The following is a 20702-nucleotide window of genomic DNA, read 5'->3' as shown; positions in this document are numbered from 1 at the left end:
TTACAGCATCTGAGGGGGTCTCAAAATATCCACAGACCTGTAGCTACTATGTCTCTCTTTCCTCCCTTTTCCAAATGGGCTGTTTTTATTGTGGTTATCTGATCCATGCTCCTCCTTGAGACTGGAGCTACTTCAGATTTGACAGAAAAGAATCACAGGGAGAGCCTGGACTGTGACCTTGATGCAATGACAGGGTGAGAGCTGGAGTTGCCCCCCTGGGAGGAGTGAACGTGCTTAATGTGTGAAGACAAGGAAGCAAACAGATACTTGATGACCAGGAGGGTGGACTGTGCAGAGAGTGCCAGTGCTTGCTGATCTCTGCTTCTCTTCTCCATCCAGGGCACACAGCTCATTCTGTTTTTAAGCCCTCTCGCTGTTAGGTAAGCTCTGGCCGATGAAATATGGGTAGAAGTGCTTTATACCAGCCCAGCCCATAAAATCCTCCTATGCATGGTCTTCCATCCTATCTTCTATTTTGCAGCAACCTTAAAGCCACATGTTGAAGATAGTGGTAAAACCCTGGGTCCCTGGGTCCCTGGGTCACCATCTGGAAGAGAACTGCCCAACCTACACGGGATTGTGATGTGAGTGAGAAATAAACTTCTGCTGTATTAAGATAATGGGATACAGGGGTCGTTGTCACAGCAGCGAGTGTTACTTACACTAACTAATGTCAGGATAGAGAATGCCTATATTTAGAAAATATACTGAATAGGAGTAGCTATTAGAGAAAGAGAAGTCAAGAAGCTTAGAAGAACCAGAAGTATGTAGGATCGGATAAACAATGAGAGAAGAGAGATTCAAGAAAGAACTGCTAATGGTATTTGTGAATGTTAATTTTACATGTCAACTTGGCCAGGCCGCGGTACTCAGACATTTGGTCAAACATCATTTTAGATGCTTCTGTGAAGATGTTTTTCAGTTGAGGTTAACATTTAAATCCGTAGACTTTAAGTCCAGCAGATTGCCTCCCTCCTGTGGTGGGTCTTATCTAATCAGTTGAAGACCTTAATAGAATAAAACACTAACCTCCCCAGAGAAAGGTCATCTGTCAGTGAATGACCTTTGGACTTGAACTGCAACATTAACTCTTCCCTGGGTCTCTAGCCTCCTGGCTATTAGTTCTGCTTCTTTGAAGAACCCAGGGTAATACAGTGTTAAGTCTACAAAATGGTTGAAGAGGATACAAGTTAAAGCTACAACCTAAGAAGGAAAAGTGGCCAGAGAAGAACAGGATAGGAGAGGAAAGGATCTAAGGCACAGAGGGAGAAATTGGGCTTTAGGAAAGAGAGATATTCTGTGCCTGAAGTAGAAAAGATAAGCAAGTCCGGGGAGCTCCCTGGGAAGTTCTGCTCTGAGCAAATCACCTACTGCTCAAGAACTGAGGTGGGACTTTCTGCCTTCATTAATACACAAAGGGCTCCACCCCCAGTGGTTCTGGTTTTTTCTCTCTACGTGATCTCTGCTCTATAGCAATTTCCTTTGGCTTTTAACAGAAGTATGGCTCATGTGTCAGTAAAATGCCACCCCCCACCCCCCGCCCAGCTCAAGTTATAAACAGTATGAAGCATTTCTCCCAACCCCACCCCACCCTGTCTGTGCTGTCTGTGGTTCTGTGACCAAGTCCCAGCCTTAGCCCCATCCTGATAGCCCCCATCATCTGGGCTCTTAGAGTGGGACGGGCAGGGGAGGGAACAGGATGGGAGAGAGGGAGGAGATTGGTTCAGTTGACCCCGGGTTTATCCCGCTGGCTATTGGTAGAAAATGCCTGAAATTGAAGCTAAAGGCTTCCACCCAAGGGCTGGTGAAATCTCTAGGAAACCCCAGTCTCTCCTCCCTTCCTGATCTGTGATCTGTGATCATCGTTTATCCTCCTCTTTCTGCCTTCCCTCTGAACTATTTTGGTGCTTTGACTCCTCCTGACTGTCTGCCAACTCATGCCAGTTCTTTCCTTCCACTCCAACGTGCTGGGTTCCCTCTCCTGAGAATCCTTTCAGAACTGGATCCGAACTGGAGTTCATCCTCTGAACCTCTTCAGGGCTGGGATCTGCTCACCCAGGGCTCATCTGCAGCCAGACACGGGCCTATTTCATTTCTTTGTTGGTGCATTTGCATATCATGGCAATACCACAGGGTATATAGACCCACCAAATCCGAAGGGGCAGGCATGGGGGCCCTCCCTCACATCAGGGATAGGCCCTTTCTTGGATCAAGCCGACTAAAGCAAGCGTAGAGAAAACCAAAGGCCATTTGCTTGTTCTTTCCATCAGTAAGTATTTGAGTGTCTTCGATGAGCGGCAGCGTGGTGTGCTGTAGCTCTGCACACAGATGCTGGATTTAAGCCTGCCTGAGTTCAAGTTCTAAGATCTCCATTTACTCACTCTGTGACAGGAAGCACATTATTAATCTCTTCTTTCCTTCACTAAAAGATGAGGACAATAAGTGTGCTTGTCTCATAAGGCTGCTCATAAGATTAAATAAATCAACACCCAGGTCACCTAGCTAAGATGCCTTTGATGTGAATATCCTCCCGGTGTTTACCAAGCAGCTCTCCAGGTCCACGCCACCATCCCAGGAGGCTGAGGTGTCCTTGGAATCCAGACTCGAGGAGTACACTGTGAACTACCGCCAGGCAGGCAGCGGCTTCTCCAAGCCTCAGTCTCCGCATCTGTAAAATGGGCACCATGGGCCCTGGCTCCCTCTGTAGAAGTTATGGTGAGTCTGTCTTGAGAGAATGGAGAGAATGTGCTTTACAAAGGAAACTTGCCAAGGCCAGGTGGAGCGGATCAGAGAGAGCCGCACATCACTCAGCGGAACTGGCTGGGGATTTGTGCAGGGTGGCGGGTCTTGGCCCGTTCTCAGCTCCTGGCTGAGAAGATGGTTCCTCGGCTTTGGCCCTACCTACTTTACAATAAAGGCAAACAGAGGTGGCCATGGGAGTGTGGAGATGTGGGAAAGGGCCAGGCGGGGTTGCCCCCACCCTGGGGTCCCCTCTCTCCTTGCACTATCGCGTTGTAGCATGTATCACACCTAGCACCATCACTTGTTTGAGTGTTGGCTTTCCTCGCCAGATGCCACCTCCTGGAGCAAGGGCTGGTGTGAAGTGTTCCTCCCACCCCCAGAGTTTGGGGCAGAAGCTGGCACATGGAAGGTTGGCAGGAAATGTTCCATTAACGGAGACTGACATGTGAGGAGCCAGGAGCCGGGAGGAGGGCCTCTGACGCCAGCCACAGCTCCTTGCTTGACGGAGGTCACTTTCCCTCCCGTGTTACTGTTTGCACCAGAGGTCCCTCCACCACGAGCAAAATCACCAAATTGCGTGTGTGTGTGTGTGTGTGTGTGTGTGTGTGTGTGTGTGTGCGCGCGCCCGGGGCCCAACGCCCTCGTGGAGAAGACACGGAGGCTGGGAGGGGAGTCCCCACCCGGCGCGGCGGAGCCGGGGCGCCCAACCTTGCGGGCCTTCCCGGACCGGACCGGGGCGACTGGCAGGCACCGGGACCCTGAGCGTCCTCTGCCCCGAGACGGGCGCGGGGACCGCCCGGGGCTGAGACCCGCTCCCCCCACCCCGCAGCCCGGCCCAGCCCGGCCCAGCCCGGCCCAGCCCGGCCACGAGGCGAGCGGCCCCGGGGGCCGAGGGCGGCTCGGGAGGAGGGTCCCCCGCGCGCTCCCCGGGGCGCCGCGGCCGCGGGGCGGGGGGCCGGGGACCCGCGGCGGCACCAAGAGGCCCGGCGGCGGCAGTTTTGAAACTCCCGAGGAAGTGGGTCTGGGCCGGGGCCCGGGGAGTGGCGCGCAGGGAGGGAGGGAGGGAGGGAGGGAGGGAGCGCGCCGGGCAGGGGGGAGGCGGGGCGGGGCGGGGCGCGGGGCGCGGGGCGCGGGGCGGCCGCAGACCTCGCCGGCCTCCAGCGGGAAGCGCGCGGGCGGCGGGAGGGCGGCGGGATGGGCGGCCCCGCGCCCCCCGGCTGCGACCCCGCGGACCCTCCCCTCGGCGCGCCGCCTCCGCAGCCGGGCGCTCCAGCGGGCGGCGCGTAGGGCGGCGGGCGGGCGCGGGCCGAGGAGCTGCGGGCTTCACCCGCCTCTCTGCAGCTCGAGCCGCCGCCCCGGGGCGCTCCCGGGGCCCCGCAGGAGGCACCATGAAAGGTAAGCCCCGCGCGCGCCGGAGGCCGAGGCGCCCCCCCCCCCGCGCCCCCGGTGACCCCGCCCGGCCCCCGCGCCCCCCGCCTCCGCCCGGGCGCGGCGGGCGCCTCTCCGGCTGGCGGGCTGCGGAGGGTCGAGCTCCGGGCTCTGGGGGGGCGGGGGGGGGCTCTGATCCTCCTGCCCAAGTAGGAGTTGGGAGGGAGCCCCAGGTCTCCAGCGGGGGGACGGGAGGTGGGGGGAGAGTTCACACGCAGCCCCCTTCACAGTCCTCTTCTCACTCTATCCCTAAAGAACAGTTACAAATTCCGGACAAGTTTCTGATCGCTTGAACCGGAGGGGTGGGGGGCGCGGAAAGATGTCACCAGCCCCACCGTCGGGCAGTGTTAAATCTCCATCCAGGGGACCCACCTCCGAGGCTCCTGCAGCCTCCACCCAGCCTCCCACCAGGCTCCAGGCCTAGGATTCTCCTCCAAGAGCTGCAGCCCCGTCCTCAGGAGAGACTCGTTGTGTCCAAGCCCCTCAGCCCAGACCCTGCCCTTTGGGACCTCTGGACTCTCCGACCTGCCCTCTGACCTCCCAGGGACTCGGCAGCTGGGGAAGGCCAGTGGTCCGGGTCTGAGCTCTCGGCAGGGCAGAGGGTCATCCCCACGGTGGCCCTTGCAGCCAGGTCCCGGGGATGGATGGACACAGGAGCAGGACTTGGTCTCAAGTGTTCCTATCTGGGCCTGGCTTTCTCAAGGCCTGGGGAGAAAGCATACTTTGTCTTCACACTCATTTTCTGACATTGGAATCATCCTATGGGATAGGGAACCTTTTAGGATTTTAATGCTCTGTCCCGTGCTTTAAATATTTGCTTTAAATATTTCCCTAACACCTCTGGCAGGTGCTCGTGCTCCCGGCAGTGAGAACCTCCCCCGCTTCTTTCTGACTCAGTGAATGTGTGGACTGAATAAGACCTTTGAGATCATCTATAGGGCTCTAAACTATACTGAAGAAGCAGCTCTGTTTGTGTTTTACACAGAAGGGGCTCATGACTGAACCAGCCTCCATGTTGTATAGTTGAAGAAACTGAGGCCCAAACAGGTAGAGGAGCAGCTTCACAGGTCTGCGAACCTGTACATCCCCATAGGTCCCCACACTCGGAAGGCCTCATACGAGGTTTAAGGTCTTGAAATTCTTTTTTTATTTATTTTAATTTTTTTTTTCATTTTTTATTTATGATAGTCACACACACAGAGAGAGAGAGAGAGGCAGAGACACAGGCAGAGGGAGAAGCAGGCTCCATGCACCGGGAGCCTGACGTGGGATTCGATCCCGGGTCTCCAGGATCATGCCCTGGGCCAAAGGCAGGCGCCAAACCGCTGCGCCACCCAGGGATCCCGGGTCTTGAAATTCTTAATAACTTTTAAACAAGGTCCCCTCATGCCTTCATTTTGCGCTGGGCTCTACAGATGATGTTGCTGGTCCTGTGGATAGGAGAAGGGACTTGCTCAAAAGTCACAGTTAGTCAGGGGGACCAGAGCCCAGGGGCCTGACCTCCAGACCAGAGCCCTGGCTAACATACCCCTGCCTCTCTAGTGCTTCCTTCCCTCTGGCCCCTCTGTTTGTGTCTCCCAATGGCCTCGCCATGTCTTGGGCTGACCAGGATGAGGCAAGCAAGTTATAATCAACCCCAGGGAGTTCCCTTGGCTGCAGAGAGGAACCGCACCCACCAAGCTCCTGCTTTCAGCTACCACATCTATGGTGCTGTACCCACCCCCGTTAGCCCGCTGGGGGGCAGGTCATTACCCAGAAGCCTCCGGAAGGGTCTTAGACCGCATCTCACCACAGGGGCCTTAATGATGATGGTAAGATGCTCCACATACTCAGAGTGGTTTGGCTCCACCAACATTCCTGACAAACCCTGTAAGAGAAAATCTAGTGCCGTGAAGAGAAGCAGGACAGGAGTCCTCCCAAATGGAGGAAACATCCTGCTCCCATAGAGGAAGGAGTTAGGAGCACATGACCTGCCTTTTTGAAACTCATCGAGGCAATTCCATTCCTCTGAGTGGAAGAGGAACAAGCTGGTGTGGATGAACATTTGGAGGAGGACGGGCCATACCGTGGCAGCAGGTCTCTGGGTCCTCCCGGCCTGCTGGCTGGAAGTCTGTGGGCTCCCTCCTTGGGTTCCCAAGCTCTGCCCCTCTCACCTCCTTTTCCCAGTTTTCAACCAACAGCCTCACCACCATGTGGGGCCAAATTCCTGTTCACTGGGGCCTTGGGGGCAGCTCTCATGTATTTTTCCTCCAGTCTCCAGGAAACCTTCTGTGATCCCCCATAACATCCCAGGGGCAAAAAAAAAAAAAAAAAAAAAAAAAAAACATCCCAGGGGCATGGGCTGCAAAGCTGCAGCGGGGGGTGTGGGGGGGAGACAAGGATGCCTCCCTATAGGGTCTTCCCTCATCCTTCCCCTCCCCCTCCCACCCCAGTCCCCCAGGAGCCAGGAAGAGCTACCATCTCTACCTGAGATGGAAAAAGCAGGGCAGACAGCAAATATTTGGCCTTTGGATCTGTGGACTATGAAGAATCAGGATTTTTTTTTTCACCCACATGGAAAAAGTAAAGTGCCCAGCAAAGCAGGGCGGCCCTTCCAGACTGGCCCGTCCCCAAGGGGAACTGGCTTCAAACCCTCCTCCAAAGGCCCCACATTCAATCTGAGAATTACATCTGTTGGCAAAGATTCACTATCCCCCCTCAAAGCAAAACATGGTGATGTTATGCTTGGTGGGGGAGAGGGGTGTTCGTGGGGACGGTACTTAGGCAAGAAAACGCATTTGCTGAGGAGCACCGCCACCGGTGGCCGGACGCCAGGACCTGCTCTGCCAGCCAAACTGTTTCCACCCCAGAGCCCCTCCTGCCTGCCTGCCTGTCTCTGGCCGGGCCTCCCAGGCAGCCACATCTTTTGATGCAGGCTGGTACCTAGCCCCAGGTGTGGCCCTTCTCATACTTGAGGGGTACACACAGCTGTCACCAGCCCCTTGGTGATGGCCCATCTTGGAGCTGCCCACTGGCTTGGCTGAGCCATTAACAGTCACCTGTGGGATTGTTTACACACCTGTGATGTGAGGGTCCTGCGGTGGGATCCCTCCCAGGTGTATGAGCGCCCCCCACCCCAACACCTTTAGAAGCAGCCTGGTTCACTGTGATTTGAGAGTCAGTCTATTCCTGGCCCCACGTGAGGCTCTGGCCAAAGCGTTTCCCTCTCTGAGCCTTATTCTTCTCCTGGGTGGTCCCTGAGGCCCATCCTGCTCTGATGCAGTGTGACTCAGCCCAGGAACTTGGAGCCTGAGTACCACTTGGGGAGCGGAAGGGACTCAGTGGAGAGATGGTTGGAAGCAGGCCCACAGCACGAGCGACTCTTTGCCCCTGAGAGACTTGTCCTCAGTTGCCACATACAGGGCAGAGCCACACCCCCCTGTTCCCCAAGCGTGGGAGGAACAGCCCCTCCCTGCAGAATCAGAGACCAGTGCCCACATCCCATGGACAAAGGGCGGACAGGGAGAAAAAGGGCTGCAGGATACAGCAATGTGATTCCAGGAAAATCTACCACCCACAGCTTGGCCGAGGAGATCATCCACTCAATGAGTGGGCAGACTGGGTCCCCTTGGAAAGCCCACCCCCATCCCCAGACCTTAGGTGCAAGAAGGAGCCTGAGTCTAAAAGAAAAGGAGCTAAGGTGGCAGGGTGCAGAGAGCCACTAAACAGATCAGTTTGGTGGACCCGAGGGCTCAGATGATAGAGATTAGCTCCAAACCCTCAGACACAAACACACACCGCACTCACGGTGCCATCCATCTGGGGTAATTTTAATAACCGAGCTAAATTCCAAAGCTAAATTTGAGAGAAAAAAGAATTCTGCTTCTCCGTTAGAATTGTTTGCTGGAATAGCTTAGCAGTTTTCTTGAAGGACAGGCAGCTGTGAGGGTGTGAGGACTGGCAGGTACTGCAGCAGGACGAACTGTGCCACTCATCACTCGTATATATACACTGCCCATGTTTGATTATGTTTAATTTAGCAGATGTGTGTGTGTGCGTGTGCGTGTGTGTGTGTGTGTGTGTTGTGAGCACTGAAGTCCAAGGTGAGAGCTGGCCCTATCACCCACCAGCTTTATAACCTAGTAACTCTGATGAAGTCATTGGTAGTCTCTGGGCCTCCTCATCTGCAAGTAGACTGGGCCAGCTTTGATGTTCTTCCCAGCTCTAACATTCTACTCTGTTGTCTTTCCTTCTGAGAGGGCACATGTATTTATTTTTTTCTATTTGAGTAGAGTTGACACACAATGTTGCATTGGTTTCAGGTGTACAACATTGCACAAATTTATATATTACGCTGTGCTCACCCCAAGTGTAGCTCCCATCTATCACATACAACCCTGTTAGAGTGTCATTGACTGTATTCCTTCTGCTGTGCCTTATATGCTGACTTATTCATTCCATTACTGAAAACCTGTATCTCCTACTCCCCTTCGCCTATTTTGCCAATCCCCCCCACCCACCTCCCTTCTGGCAACCATCTGTTTGTTCTCTATATTTATAGCTCTGATTCTGCTCTCTGTTTATTAGGTTGTTTTTTTTTCCAGATTCCACTTATAAGTGAGATCATATGGTATTTGTCTTTCTTAGGCTGACTTATTTCACTTAGCATGATACCCCCTAGGTTGCAGGTGGCACGATCTCCTCCTTTTTATGGCTGTGTAATATTCCACTCTATATGGAGGGTTTATATATCTATATTTATATTTTTATCTATCCATCCATCGATCTATTGGTCTATATCTATTTTTCTCTCAGAATAAGCCCACAGGGTAGTGTTAGAATGTGAGGTCCATAAATATGGTGACCCTATCTCCCTTTTCATTGCCTCACTCTCTCACGGTGCCTGGCACCTTGGAGGTATCCCCTACATTTGCAAGTGAGTAAATCTGAGTCCTCCACTGGGCTGAAATCCTTAAAGGCAAGAGTAACACCATGGTATCCCCAGAACCTAATGTAGGTATTCAATAAAGACTCATGCTTCTATTTAACATTTACTGACCAACTGCCAAATGTCAGGGCTCGGTTGTTGGTTGGTGCCTAAGGGCCAAGAAAGATGCAAAGAAGAGCTCAACATCCTTTCCCTCAAGGTGATTGCCCTTTGCTAGTACGCTCCAGATGTGTGCCCAAATCATTCAAAAAAGACTTAAAGTGTGTCGTGAGAGAGACCCCAAGGAGGCCATTCGGGGTTGTGTTGGTTCTTTTCCTGTCTCTTCTTTAGCTGCTCCTCTTCTGGATGAATCTGTTATCTGTGGAGCCTCTAGTTCTTAGGAAGCCCCCATCCTTGAACAGTCTTACCCAGTCTTGTGGATTTGACATGTGGGGAGAGGCTGATGATACCAGGTTTATTCCTCTGGGCTCCAGACGCATATTTCTGACAGTGTCCCGAACACCTGTCAATAGAGACCTGTGGATGCCTCCTTCAAGGCTCAGATGAGACACCGTCACATCCACCTGAACCTAAGCTAAGGTATTGGTTATCCTGGGATGTTGCCACACACTTTGATGGTTTCTGCCCTCAGGCAGACAAGACGTACACACTTAAGAAGAAAATCACATCACAAAGGGAGATGAAGGAACAGAACAAATGAATGGTCCGTACGGTAGATTTGGGGTAAAGAGCATTACAGGTTGGGGCAGTTTGGAGAGGCTTTCAGGAGGAGTTGAAGGCTGAGCAAAACTTGGATCAGGTCACTCAGGGGATTGTCAGGAGGGGCAGGAAGTAGTGTTGGGGAAAGTCGGATTTCTGTCACAGGTAACCAGTTATGGGTAGTGAGATTGGCCTGCAGTGGAGAGTTGGTTCAGAGACTTGGGGAGCCACTGGACCCAGAGGCCTTGAGAGCGGTGCCAAGGACTTCCAGTTGTGTCCTGTTGACTTTGGAGAGGCCCTGGAAGGGTTTGTCAGTAGATGGCCTGTTGCTGCCTCTCCCCAGAGATGTGCCCTAATGACTTGAGTGCACATTGGAAAATTAAAATTTCTCCTTTTAGAAAATGGGAGGAAGAAAATGACTTGTGGGAGAGCCAGGAGTGGTAAGGGACCCAGGCAGGGAACTGTGCTGGTTTTCATGTCACAGAAACTGAGAGGAGAAAGTTGCAAGAAGGAAGAAGTGGTCAACAGTGTTGACTGTTCATCAGCAGAGTTCATCAATTGGAGAAAGCCAGGTCACACGGGCTGAGGGCAATGGGTAGATCTGAAGCAAAGGTGCAGGGAGGCCTCGCATTAGGAAAGTTTCAGCAAAAGGGACCGCTGAGTAGTGACGGTAAGAAGCGGGGCAGGCCCGAAGGGGTTTTCGAGGTGGTGGCTCATTGGAAGGGAGAGGGAGAGGAGAGAGGAGGAAACGGGCATGTGGTGAGGAAGGAGGGAGCTTGGGAAAGCTTTGCCTGTGAAAGAAGAAAGGATCTTGTACCCAAAGAAAGGGAAGAACCGACATATACAGGCATAGACTTGTTGCATTTAATCTTTTTATAACATCCACATTATAAAAATTTTTTGAAAAGTTCAGAAGAGGGAGGGGGGAAAAAAGTACTTACGGGGATCCCTGGGTGGCTCAGCAGTTTAGTGCCACCTTCAGCCCAGGGCATGATCCTAGAGACCAGGGATCAAGTCCCACGTCGGGCTCCCTGCATGGAGCCTGCCTCTGCCTGCCTCTCTCTCTCTCTCTCTCTCTCTCGAATAAATAAATAAAACCTTTTTTAAAAAAAGTACTTACATGAACTCCTACTCCTCAGAGATCATTGACAAGATTAGGATGAGCGTTCTTCCAGAAATCTTTCTGTGTATATTTGCACACAGATTTTTTTTCATATGGATAAGATTATACTTTCCATGTTATTCTGCATATGTACTTTTAAAATTCAATAATAAAATATAGGTATCTTCCCTGGGGAAAATATAGACCTGCATTATTTTTTAAATGGTCGCAAAATGTTCCATATACAACTTTATAGTAATTTATTTAACCCATTCCTCATTGAGGGATTGGGCATCTGAGTTCTTTACATTTTTCCTTGCGTTTGTCATAGCATGCATCGATCTTTGCCTCATTGTTTAAGTATCCCCTGCGGAAAAAAACTAGAAGGGGGTTTGGAGAATCAAAGGGCATGCCCATTTGAAGTTTGAAAATGGGATGCCACACTGCTCCAAATGCACAAGCAGGTCCTTCGTTCCCACTGGGTTTGGGGTGTAACACCTGGAGAGAGTTTGAGGAAGGTGAAGAATTTTGATCTTTTCAGAAAAGGAGGAAGTGAGCTCATCTTTGGAAATTAGTAAGCTGAGAAGAGGAGGAGTAGCAAGCAAGGATCCAGGTGGCAGAACTGAACTGAAGACAAATGCACACTGCTCTCTGATGTGCCCCCACCCCAGGCTGGGTTTCCCCAGTGCAGTGCAGAGAAAACAGGCTGAGTGGGTGAAGGGCACAAGTTTCCAGAAGGTAAAGCTAATAGCTCCAGCAAGCTGAAGCTTATCACGGGGGACCAGACTAAAGGCAGGATAGAGTAAGGCATGCAAAGGCTTAGTGCAGCAGGGAGTGGGGGTGAGCAGTGGGAGAGGTCCTTGAGATCCTGCAGATGAAACCACAGGAAGCCTTCTGTTCCAGAAGGCTCACAGGCTAAGCTGTGGCTGCAGTGAAGAAGAGATAGATCCCAGGTCTAGGAGCCAGCCTGAGGTCTAGAGAACCAGTGGACCGTTAACAGATGTTCCCTCCATTAAAGATGATGGCAGGAGTACAGGATAAAAAAAATAACCCAGTCCAGGCAATGTACTTATCTGGAACAGTGATCCTCAAACTAGGTGCACCTCTGTATACTAGTTCCATGGGATTCAATATATCTTTTTTTTTTTTTTTTCAAGAATGGCAGGAAGTTCTATGATCAAATGTTTGAGGAACATAAAATTAAACACAGAATGGAGTGGGTTTTTTATTTTTCAGAACTTGTCAAAATCTTCACTATGTTAATATGAGTTTTAAGATGGTATAGAGTATGCAGCATTTTCTAGACTTACTTGATCGAAGAACTTTTTTTCACAAAGAATATTTTGGAATTAGTGTTTCATAGGGCATAGTTTGAGAAATGGATTTAATCTCTCTCTCTCTCTCTCTCTCTCTCTCTCTCTTTTAGAGAGAGATTGGGAGGGAGGCATAGGGAGAGGAAGAGAGAGAATCCCAAGCAGGCTCCATCCCCAGCACAGAGCCCTACACAGGGTTCAGTCTCACAACCCTGAGATCATGACCTGAGCCAAAATCAAGTCAGATGCTTAACCAACTGAACCACTCAGGCACCCTGAAAAATAGATTTCTTGAAAGTTGGAAATTGGTCCTGAGCATGAGGGCACCAGGAAAGGATAATAAATGATAGTAGCAATTCAAGTAGGATCAGAAAAAAATCCCAAGGAAGATGACAACAACTACCATTTATCAAGTATTTACCATGTGCCAGGTACTTGTCATTATCACTTCGTTGGTTTCTGTGAGTAGATGGTATGCCCTCTCTTTTGCACCCGAAGCTGAGAGAAGGGAAGAGAGTCCCCACGAGAGAGAGAGAGAGACAGAGAGAGAGCAAGGACCTCAGGTGGTGAAACACAGGGAGAATGAAGGGTTTGAAGATCCAGAAATGACAACAGAGAAGATGGAGCAACTGGTGATTCCCACTCCTCCCCCATTCCCATGGGACTTTAGGGTTCAAGGGGAGCAGAGGAGTTTCTGCCTCCACAGAGGAGGACCAGTGTGTATGTGATGGGGAGGGTTGGGTCTGTTGGCATGGAGTGAATAGACAGTGTTGTCTTCTCAACTGGAGGCTACACCACCCCTTGAAGGGGTATCTAGAAATGGATGGGCATTTGGAGTTATCACAGTGACCAGGGATTGCTGGTGGCATTTAGAATGCCAGGAGTCTGCACAGTGTGGGTAAATCCTGTCTGATGAAGAATTGCAGCACCCTGATGCTCAGTGCTCCAGTTGGAAACACAGAGGGCAGAAAAAGGGAGGAAAGTCACTGAGGACAAAGAGGGCTTAGGATAAAGGGTGTGAGTTTTCCCTCACACTGTGTGGTGACCAGGACCACAATGCAAAGACAGGCTGTGGGCCAGCTACAAGGTTTCAGACAGAGGTGATAGGAGGAGAGAAAAAACTTGTCCCAGAGCATCGGATGGGATTTTAGGAAGGAAATAGCAGAAAAGAGGTGATTATTGCAGGGAATCGGATCATGACAACTTGATGAGCAGGAGAATCTGCAAGGGAAGGACCAGATTCATTAGAGCAGAGTGGGGCAGACAGATTCCCACCGGAATAGAGATGCATCCACAGGAAGCGTGTGGGGAGGGGGTTAATGGCGGAAGGGCTCTAATGAAAACAATCTTGCAACCTTAATTATAGCATTCTCCAACCTTAAACTATAGCTATGCTGCAACTTTAAATATAGCATTGGCTCCTGAGAAGACTCTGAAATCTTTATTTTTACCGACCCAATTGGCTGTTTTGAAAACCCACTCTGTGAACTCCGTAGAAGATAATCATCAAAATATGTTCCTTGAAGTTCCCAAAGAAAGACCTTTTATTCAGTTCCTCGAATCTCTCCCCCTTGCTGACTCTGACGGAAGATTGCTGTCCCAGAAAGGCTGAGGGAGTAAATTAACTTCATATTTTTGGTCAACCAAAAGAAAGCCGGAGTCGGCAACCACAGGCGAGTTAGCAGTTGGTTCACAGGTCCCAGCTGTTTTTCACCTCCAGGGAGGAGTGAACCGAGCTCAACCCCAACAGAGTCAGCAGTCACGCCGAGCAATGTGCCAAGACGTGCACCTTCCATCGCATTTTCTACGTGGCTCTGTGGGAGCAGAGGCTAAAAACATGTGGTTTCTCTTGGGGCTGTCCTGATATTTGAGTCAGCTGTTACGACCTCAGGTATGAGAGGAACAGAAGCTCTTTCAAATCTTTGGTGGGTGCCCCTATTTTGTGAGTCTGAGCTTGCAGCACTGGCCTTCAAAGGCTGCTGGATTTTTTGTTAGTTGGTTAATTTGTTTTAAGCACACTGCCTGCAATTTCTGTAGAGATCACTAGATGAAGAGTAGAGAGCCTGGCTGTGCCTTTGGTGAGTTATTCTTGGGTCTGGCTTCTTTATTACTGCAACCCGGATATTCCCTCGTGACAGCTGTAATCCCTTGAGGCCTCTGGAACAGGGGAAGCAGAAATTGGTTTAGATGTTTGCTAACTGGGACAGCTTGTTGACACTGTCCCAAGTTTGTCCTGAGAGAGTGGCCTTCCCAAAGACTTATTTATAGTCCTGGCATTACCATGTCTTCTTCAATGTCCTTTCTGAAGCCCACCCCCTCTTGTCACAGTTGATCTTGGAGTCAGGAAGATGGGAAAAGGAAAGAAAAAGAGATAGAAGGCCTCAGAGCCTGTTTCCCTTTCTGGAAACTTAGCCTCCCTTCAGATACCCATGGCCTGCAACATGCCCTCTTCTTGAGCCATTGCAGACACCTGGCAGTCCATGACGTTTGACACTCCGGTTCCTTCAATCTTCAGCATGCCAGAAGTCCTCAGTTTCATGGGTAACTTATGTATGACACAGGGAAGAGCCAGGGCCTTATTTTAGAGGGTGGTAAAATGCTGATGGTATTCTAAAGTAATTAATTGGGACTCCACTGGAAAAAAGAATACTCCCCCAACCTTCCCTAAAAAGAGGCCTTTTAGCTTTAGAAGAGGAATATCATATCCCTTGTTCTAGTTCTGGGAAAGGGAGGGGAAACAGACCCTACATTCTGCTGCACCCTCCCCCTTCATTCCTTCTCAATTCAAACGTTAGGCCCCGGATGTTAATGCTAAGCCTCTGCTGCTTTAAGCCTGCTGCTTTAAGCCTTTGCATCCTCAATGCATTAGCACTCCCCAAAACCCCCTAGACATGGAGAACTAAGAATAAACCAAATTTAAACCATATTCAAAGTCATTAATCTTTATTATTATTTTTTTTAATAAAAATGAGCTCTTAATTGAAACAGCAGAAGTTAAGAATTAACTAGGGATGCAGGCCTTCTCAAAAACGGTCAGCAAACCCATCTTTTTTTGAACACCCACTATGCGATCAGCCCTGTGCTGGCTGAGGCTGGAGGAAGATTTCAGACCTCAAGGAGATGTAAACAGACATCAGGCCTGGATATAGAAGGCTTATCCCAGCTCTGTGGCTTGTCTGAGCTGGGCATAGGCCAGCCTGCAAGCATTCTGTATGTGTGTTTGGATCTTCCTTCAGCTCCCTGGACATGCAGGAACCACTAACAAGCTGGCAGGTCATTTCACCTCTCCAAGCCTTTGTACCATGACAGATGGGCTCTGTGACCTGCAAGTTCCTCCCACCCTCCCTGACTCTGAAAACACTTTAGAAAGCCGGCGTACCCAGCACTAAGTCAGATCACAGCAGAAGGCAGGGGAGACGAAGAGGGGGAAGAAAATTCATCTTCTGTCTCTCTCCACCCCACTTGGCCTCTGTGCAAGGAAGGAGTACAGACTCCTGTCTAATCAATCATCCTCTGATCAATCATAGCCTCTGTATCCCCAAGCCAAACTTTTCTCGGTGCTTCCCCTCTGTTTCTTCCTCTGTCCCCGACCGGAACAATCTTGGTGTAATGTGAATATAATGAGCCGGTGTTTGCAAAGGGCTTGGCTTATAAAAGCCTCCCAAATGCTTTGGATTATGTCCTCATTAAGATGAACAAGGCTGAAGTGGAGAGTCGCTAGAGCATTCCGGATGTAGGTAAATTAGCGGTCCCCCGGCCTGCAGGCCCAGTGCTGGAGAACAGGAAGTCCAAAGGCTTAGAAAAAGGAGGAGACCCCTTTGGGGATCAGAGAGGGCGTGAATTATGGAGCTGCGATGTCAACAGAGGGAACAGCGCCAAATACTTGTGAACCCCTTGTCTACAGAGAGCCAAGTTCTGTCCTGGCAACTATCATTTCCCTGCCCATGGGCTGCAAAGTACCAGAATGGGGGTCTTTCTTCATTCCCACGTGCTGACGATGGCCAATTTTGAGGGGCCCTCAATGGGAGAGGCAAGCTATGACAAAGCTGTGTGCTTTTTTTTGGGGGGGGGTATGTTTGCGGAAGGTCAGTGTCAGCCTTGCTTGATTGAAGTCCTCCCAGATCCCTTGCAGAGGCTATAAACAGCGAAGTGATGAAATTGGCCCTGGAGCCAGAACAGGGAGGAGGCCTCGTCACAAGGGAGGGTAGGGAAGCATCATCAAGGGGTGGAGAGAAATGAGAAACAGGGGCAGGAAGACCTAGAAGCCATTTCTGCTCCAAAGAATGGAAGGAATACCTCCCCTGGGGACCACGGCGGCGGTAAACCCGACAGCGCACAGCGTGGTTCTGGCTGAGATCATCCGGGGCTGAGACAGGTTGGCTGGTTAGGGTGAGGTTTTGGCCAGACGGGATCCGAGCCTGCCTCATCTGAGACCTACATTTATGGCAGCAGGATGGCAATCCTGGTGACCCCCCTCGTAAACTGTTGGCAGATTGATGACAGGATGGCAGCCTGAGACACAAAGCAGGGCTGGAAAGATAGATTTCTTAGGTTTTTTATGAGGGAATCAGTGGTACCTGCCATGTCAGCCCTCCTTCTGCCACCATACCCACCCCCTGCAGGGCGAGCAGACACACACACACTCGTGCACACACACCTGAGAACACACTTGCTCTATCAGAGAGAGGCTACCTCGAGTCCTTTATTGCAGAGAGGAAATCAGCCAGGATTCAGGAGGTTTTGCCACTGGCTGGCTTTGTGACTTGTTGGCCACCCCCAATTCTGCTTCCTCACCCATAAAATGGGAAGAGTGGCTTCCCACCCTGTTTATCTCTCAGGCTAGTCATAAGGACCAAATGCACTAATGGATATGATCCCAGCTTTCCACCCTCCCCCAAATTAACTTTGAGAGTGGGACACTAACTTTGGTGTCTTGACCAATCTCCCCGGCGATTCCACGTGCAACTATGGACTTAAAAATGTAATGTAAAATCATTCATAGACTCCTTTAAATATTGATTTATTATTTATTCATGAGAGACACACAGAGGCAGAGAAATAGAGGGAGAAACAGGCTCCTTGCAGGAAGCCCGATGTGGGACTCGATCCCAGAACTCCAGGATCACGACCTGAGCCGAAGGCAGATGCTCAACCGCTGAGCCACCCACGTGTCCCCATAGATTCCTTTAAAATTGTGTTTGTTGAGCATTACTCACGGCCACCCGCCGCTCTAGGGTGTTTGGATAAAACAGAGAACAAGACAGACACATTCCCTGCCCTGAGATCTTAAACACTGGGGGAGAGAGCTACTGAATAATGAAAGGTATAGTGCCTTCTACAATGGGAGGACACAGCCCATGCTGAAGTATATATAACAAGGGGATGGTCCAGTTTGGGAGCTCAAGGAAGGCCACTGAAGAAGTGGCATATAAGCCGTGACCTAGACGACAGCAGAAGGCATTCATGGCAATGATTGGTGGCATCTTTAATTTGGGGTCCCCCTCAGTCCCTCCCTTCCTGAGCCCATTCCGGGTGCCTCCACTTACCCAGTGTCCTTGCCCACTCTGCCTTCTGGCTCCCATCTTGACCAGTGGTCACAACTGCACAGGGTTTGGGAAATGAGGTCTTGGAACCACTCCAGCTGCTTCCAGGTCACTGCCAGAGCCTCCGAGCCCCCATCACATGTTCTGTCGGCACCAGCCGCCTTCACTTCTACCCATTTGCCTTGATGCAGAGGCCAGATTTCTTGGCACTTATGGGACCTTTGCTCGTTACTCCAAGGAGGCAGTAGGTATGACAGAAAAAAGATTCCTGAGTTCAGATCTCTGCTTCACCACATATTCTGTGTGCTGTGAAGCAACATTCTTAACTTTTCTGAAACTTTTCCTCTTTTTGTCCATGGAAATTATATATTTTTTAAAGATTTTATTTATTCATGAGAGACACGGAGAGAGAGGCAGAGGGAGAAGCAGGCTCCCTGCAGGACCCTGGGATTGTGCCCTGAGCCCAAGGCAGATGCTCAACAGCTGAGTCACTCAGGCATTCCCCAAGTGATATTTTAGACTGTGAAGCGTATAGGGTTGTGGTGAAGATGGCCATAAGGCAAGACCCAAATTTTTATCGCATCAAAAAAGGGAAGAAAGAAAAACAAAAACTTCAAGCTTCTACTTCTAGTGTTCCCAGCTTAAAATATTCTTGGATTATGAAGTTTATATAGTAAACAACAAGTGAACTGCTAAATGCATAGCTAAAGTTGGAAGAAAACTGAGGAAGTTTCTGAAGACCAAGAAAAAAAATTCAGATTAGGAGCTGAAACCCAAGAGTGAACAAATACAGAAGCCGGATGTCAGGAACCTGAAGTCTTACGGGGCGGGGGGCGGGGGGGGCAGCTGGCTGGAAGACCTTCACCGTAAAGCCTGTCACCCTGTGTCACCCTGTGAAACCCTGGGACAGCCTTTCTATCTGTTTGTTTGGTCCCAGTCTTTTCTGATTGGTCAGTCTTCCTACTGATTGGTCAATATCCATACCTCTGGTTAAAGATTTTGAAGCACACCCCCACTAGTCTACTCCTTGGAAAAAGGGCAGGGACAGGATGGGAAGTGGTGATGGGAATCCCCCTGCCAGAGAGCTGACTAGGAAACTGGATGTCTCCAGAGAGTCCAGAGGGTGGAAAAGACTGTGCCAGGTAAGTAGAGGCTTGCCCTCATGTGGGCCGGAAGTCCAGTTTATATATTCAGTGTGCATACTTGGACAATCCAGTTTAATAACTCAAACTGCAGTGGTCCCAAATTGGTAGCTCCCCTGGCACCTGGCAAAAGTCACAGAAATCCCCTCTGGAAGAAGAGTCCTGAATACAGACAGACTCCTCAGGATTCTACTGTTTAATCAAGGGGTACAATGTGAATGCCCTTCAACAGCTCCCCGGTCTTTCCCTTCCCCCTGGAAGGCACTGTGGTGGCCTGAGAGCTGTGCACACACAAGCTTTAACAGTTTTAGAAAGAAATATATTGAAATATCGGCAAGACAGGTGATAAAAAGTTATGTTCTTAAGTAAGCCTCTCACACACACAAAATCCACAGCTCAACAGAAAAATGGGCAAAGGCTAAATATAGACAATGCATGGAAAAGAATGGCTAGAAAGCACTTGATAATGGTCAGCCTCCTAATAACTTTTAATTGTGCAAAACAAAACATGGAGAGGCTTTGAGTTAAACTGGTAAAAACATTTATTTTTATGCTAAGACTCACTGGGGAGGAACTAGTATGTCAGTGTCTATCATACGCTATATGGGTAGGAGTGTAATTTGCGTGCCCTTTCCAGATGGCAGTTCGTTCATTTGTTTCCAGGGCATTAAAATGTCCTTACAGGGGCACCTGGGTGGCTCAGTGGTTGAGCGTCCGCCTTTGGTTGAGGTCATGATCCCGGGATCCTGGGATCAAGTCCTGCATCGGGTTCCCCGCTTCTCCCTCTGCCTATGTCTCTGCCTCTCTCTGTGTGTCTCTCATGAATAAATAAATAAAATCTTTAAAAACAAAATAAAATATCCTTACAATCTGATCCAGTCAGTTCACTCTTAGGAGATTATCTTGAGAAAATCCTACATGTGCATCACATTGTATGCACAAAGATTTTCAATGAAGTATCCATACACACATGCGCACATACATAGGCGAGCATAATTTTTTCTGAAGCACATACCTCATGGCCCTGCTAAATATTCAGTGCGGATTTCCTAAAAATAGGAATATGTCAGAGAACAGTTGTAAATTTCGTGAATTTGCCTTGATACTTTATCTAACCTACAGTATATGGATTCCAGTGTTCTCAGTTGACTGACACTATCCTCTGCACATTTCCTTTTCCTCCAGCACAGGATCCAGTCTAATGTCAAGGATTGCATTTAGTTGTCCTGTCTCTTTCACGTTTATTGTCTGTTATGACTGATACTTTTGAAAAATACAACCCCCTCCCACATAACTTTTTTTAATGTGATGATCCTCAGTTTGTGTTTTTCTCCTGTTTCCTGGTGAGTGGATTGGGGTTATGCGTTCTTGGCCAATAAGTTGTGTGCTGCTCTGGCTGTCACATCTGAAGGCACACAGTGTAAATCTGTCCCTCTTAGGTGATGTTAATTTTGATCACCTGGTCAAGGTGTTGTCTCATTTCCCCAATAATAATTCCTGAGGTTCCCCCTCCCTCATAACTAATAAGTCTTCTATAAGAAGACACTTTAAGACCATGCATATATATTGCTCTTCATCACAATTTTCCCTAAAGGTGGTATCTGGTGATGGTTCTTGCCTGATTTGATCTTTAGTATACTGATTGCAAAGGGCTGATTTCCCAACTCCAGCACTACTGTTAAGAAAGAGCTCTTCCCTTTCCTCCCCTGGCTGCTTTAAGCTCAGCCACCATCATGAACAACACAGTAATTATCCAGACTAGGAAGTTCATGGCCAACCAGGTACTTTAGCAGAAACAAATGGTCA

At 49.8% G+C, this 20702-nt stretch overlaps 1 protein-coding gene across 1 annotated transcript in view; it reads left to right on the top strand.

Moving 5' to 3' along the window:
• The first annotated feature begins 4013 nt into the window (after positions 1–4013).
• Positions 4014–20702, top strand: part of SCARA3 (scavenger receptor class A member 3) — a 49346-nt gene continuing 32657 nt past the window's right edge. The window contains exon 1 of the mRNA XM_038573746.1: positions 4014–4137. Coding sequence (XP_038429674.1) covers positions 4131–4137 — 7 coding nt within the window. The 5' untranslated portion in view covers positions 4014–4130. The remainder of the gene's footprint in view (positions 4138–20702) is intronic.

The sequence above is a fragment of the Canis lupus genome, chromosome 25 (genome assembly GCF_011100685.1).
Source record: "Canis lupus familiaris isolate Mischka breed German Shepherd chromosome 25, alternate assembly UU_Cfam_GSD_1.0, whole genome shotgun sequence".
Lineage (NCBI taxonomy): Eukaryota > Metazoa > Chordata > Mammalia > Carnivora > Canidae > Canis > Canis lupus.
Note: the sequence above shows the minus strand (reverse complement) of the source record. Positions and strands in the feature narration are given on the sequence as shown.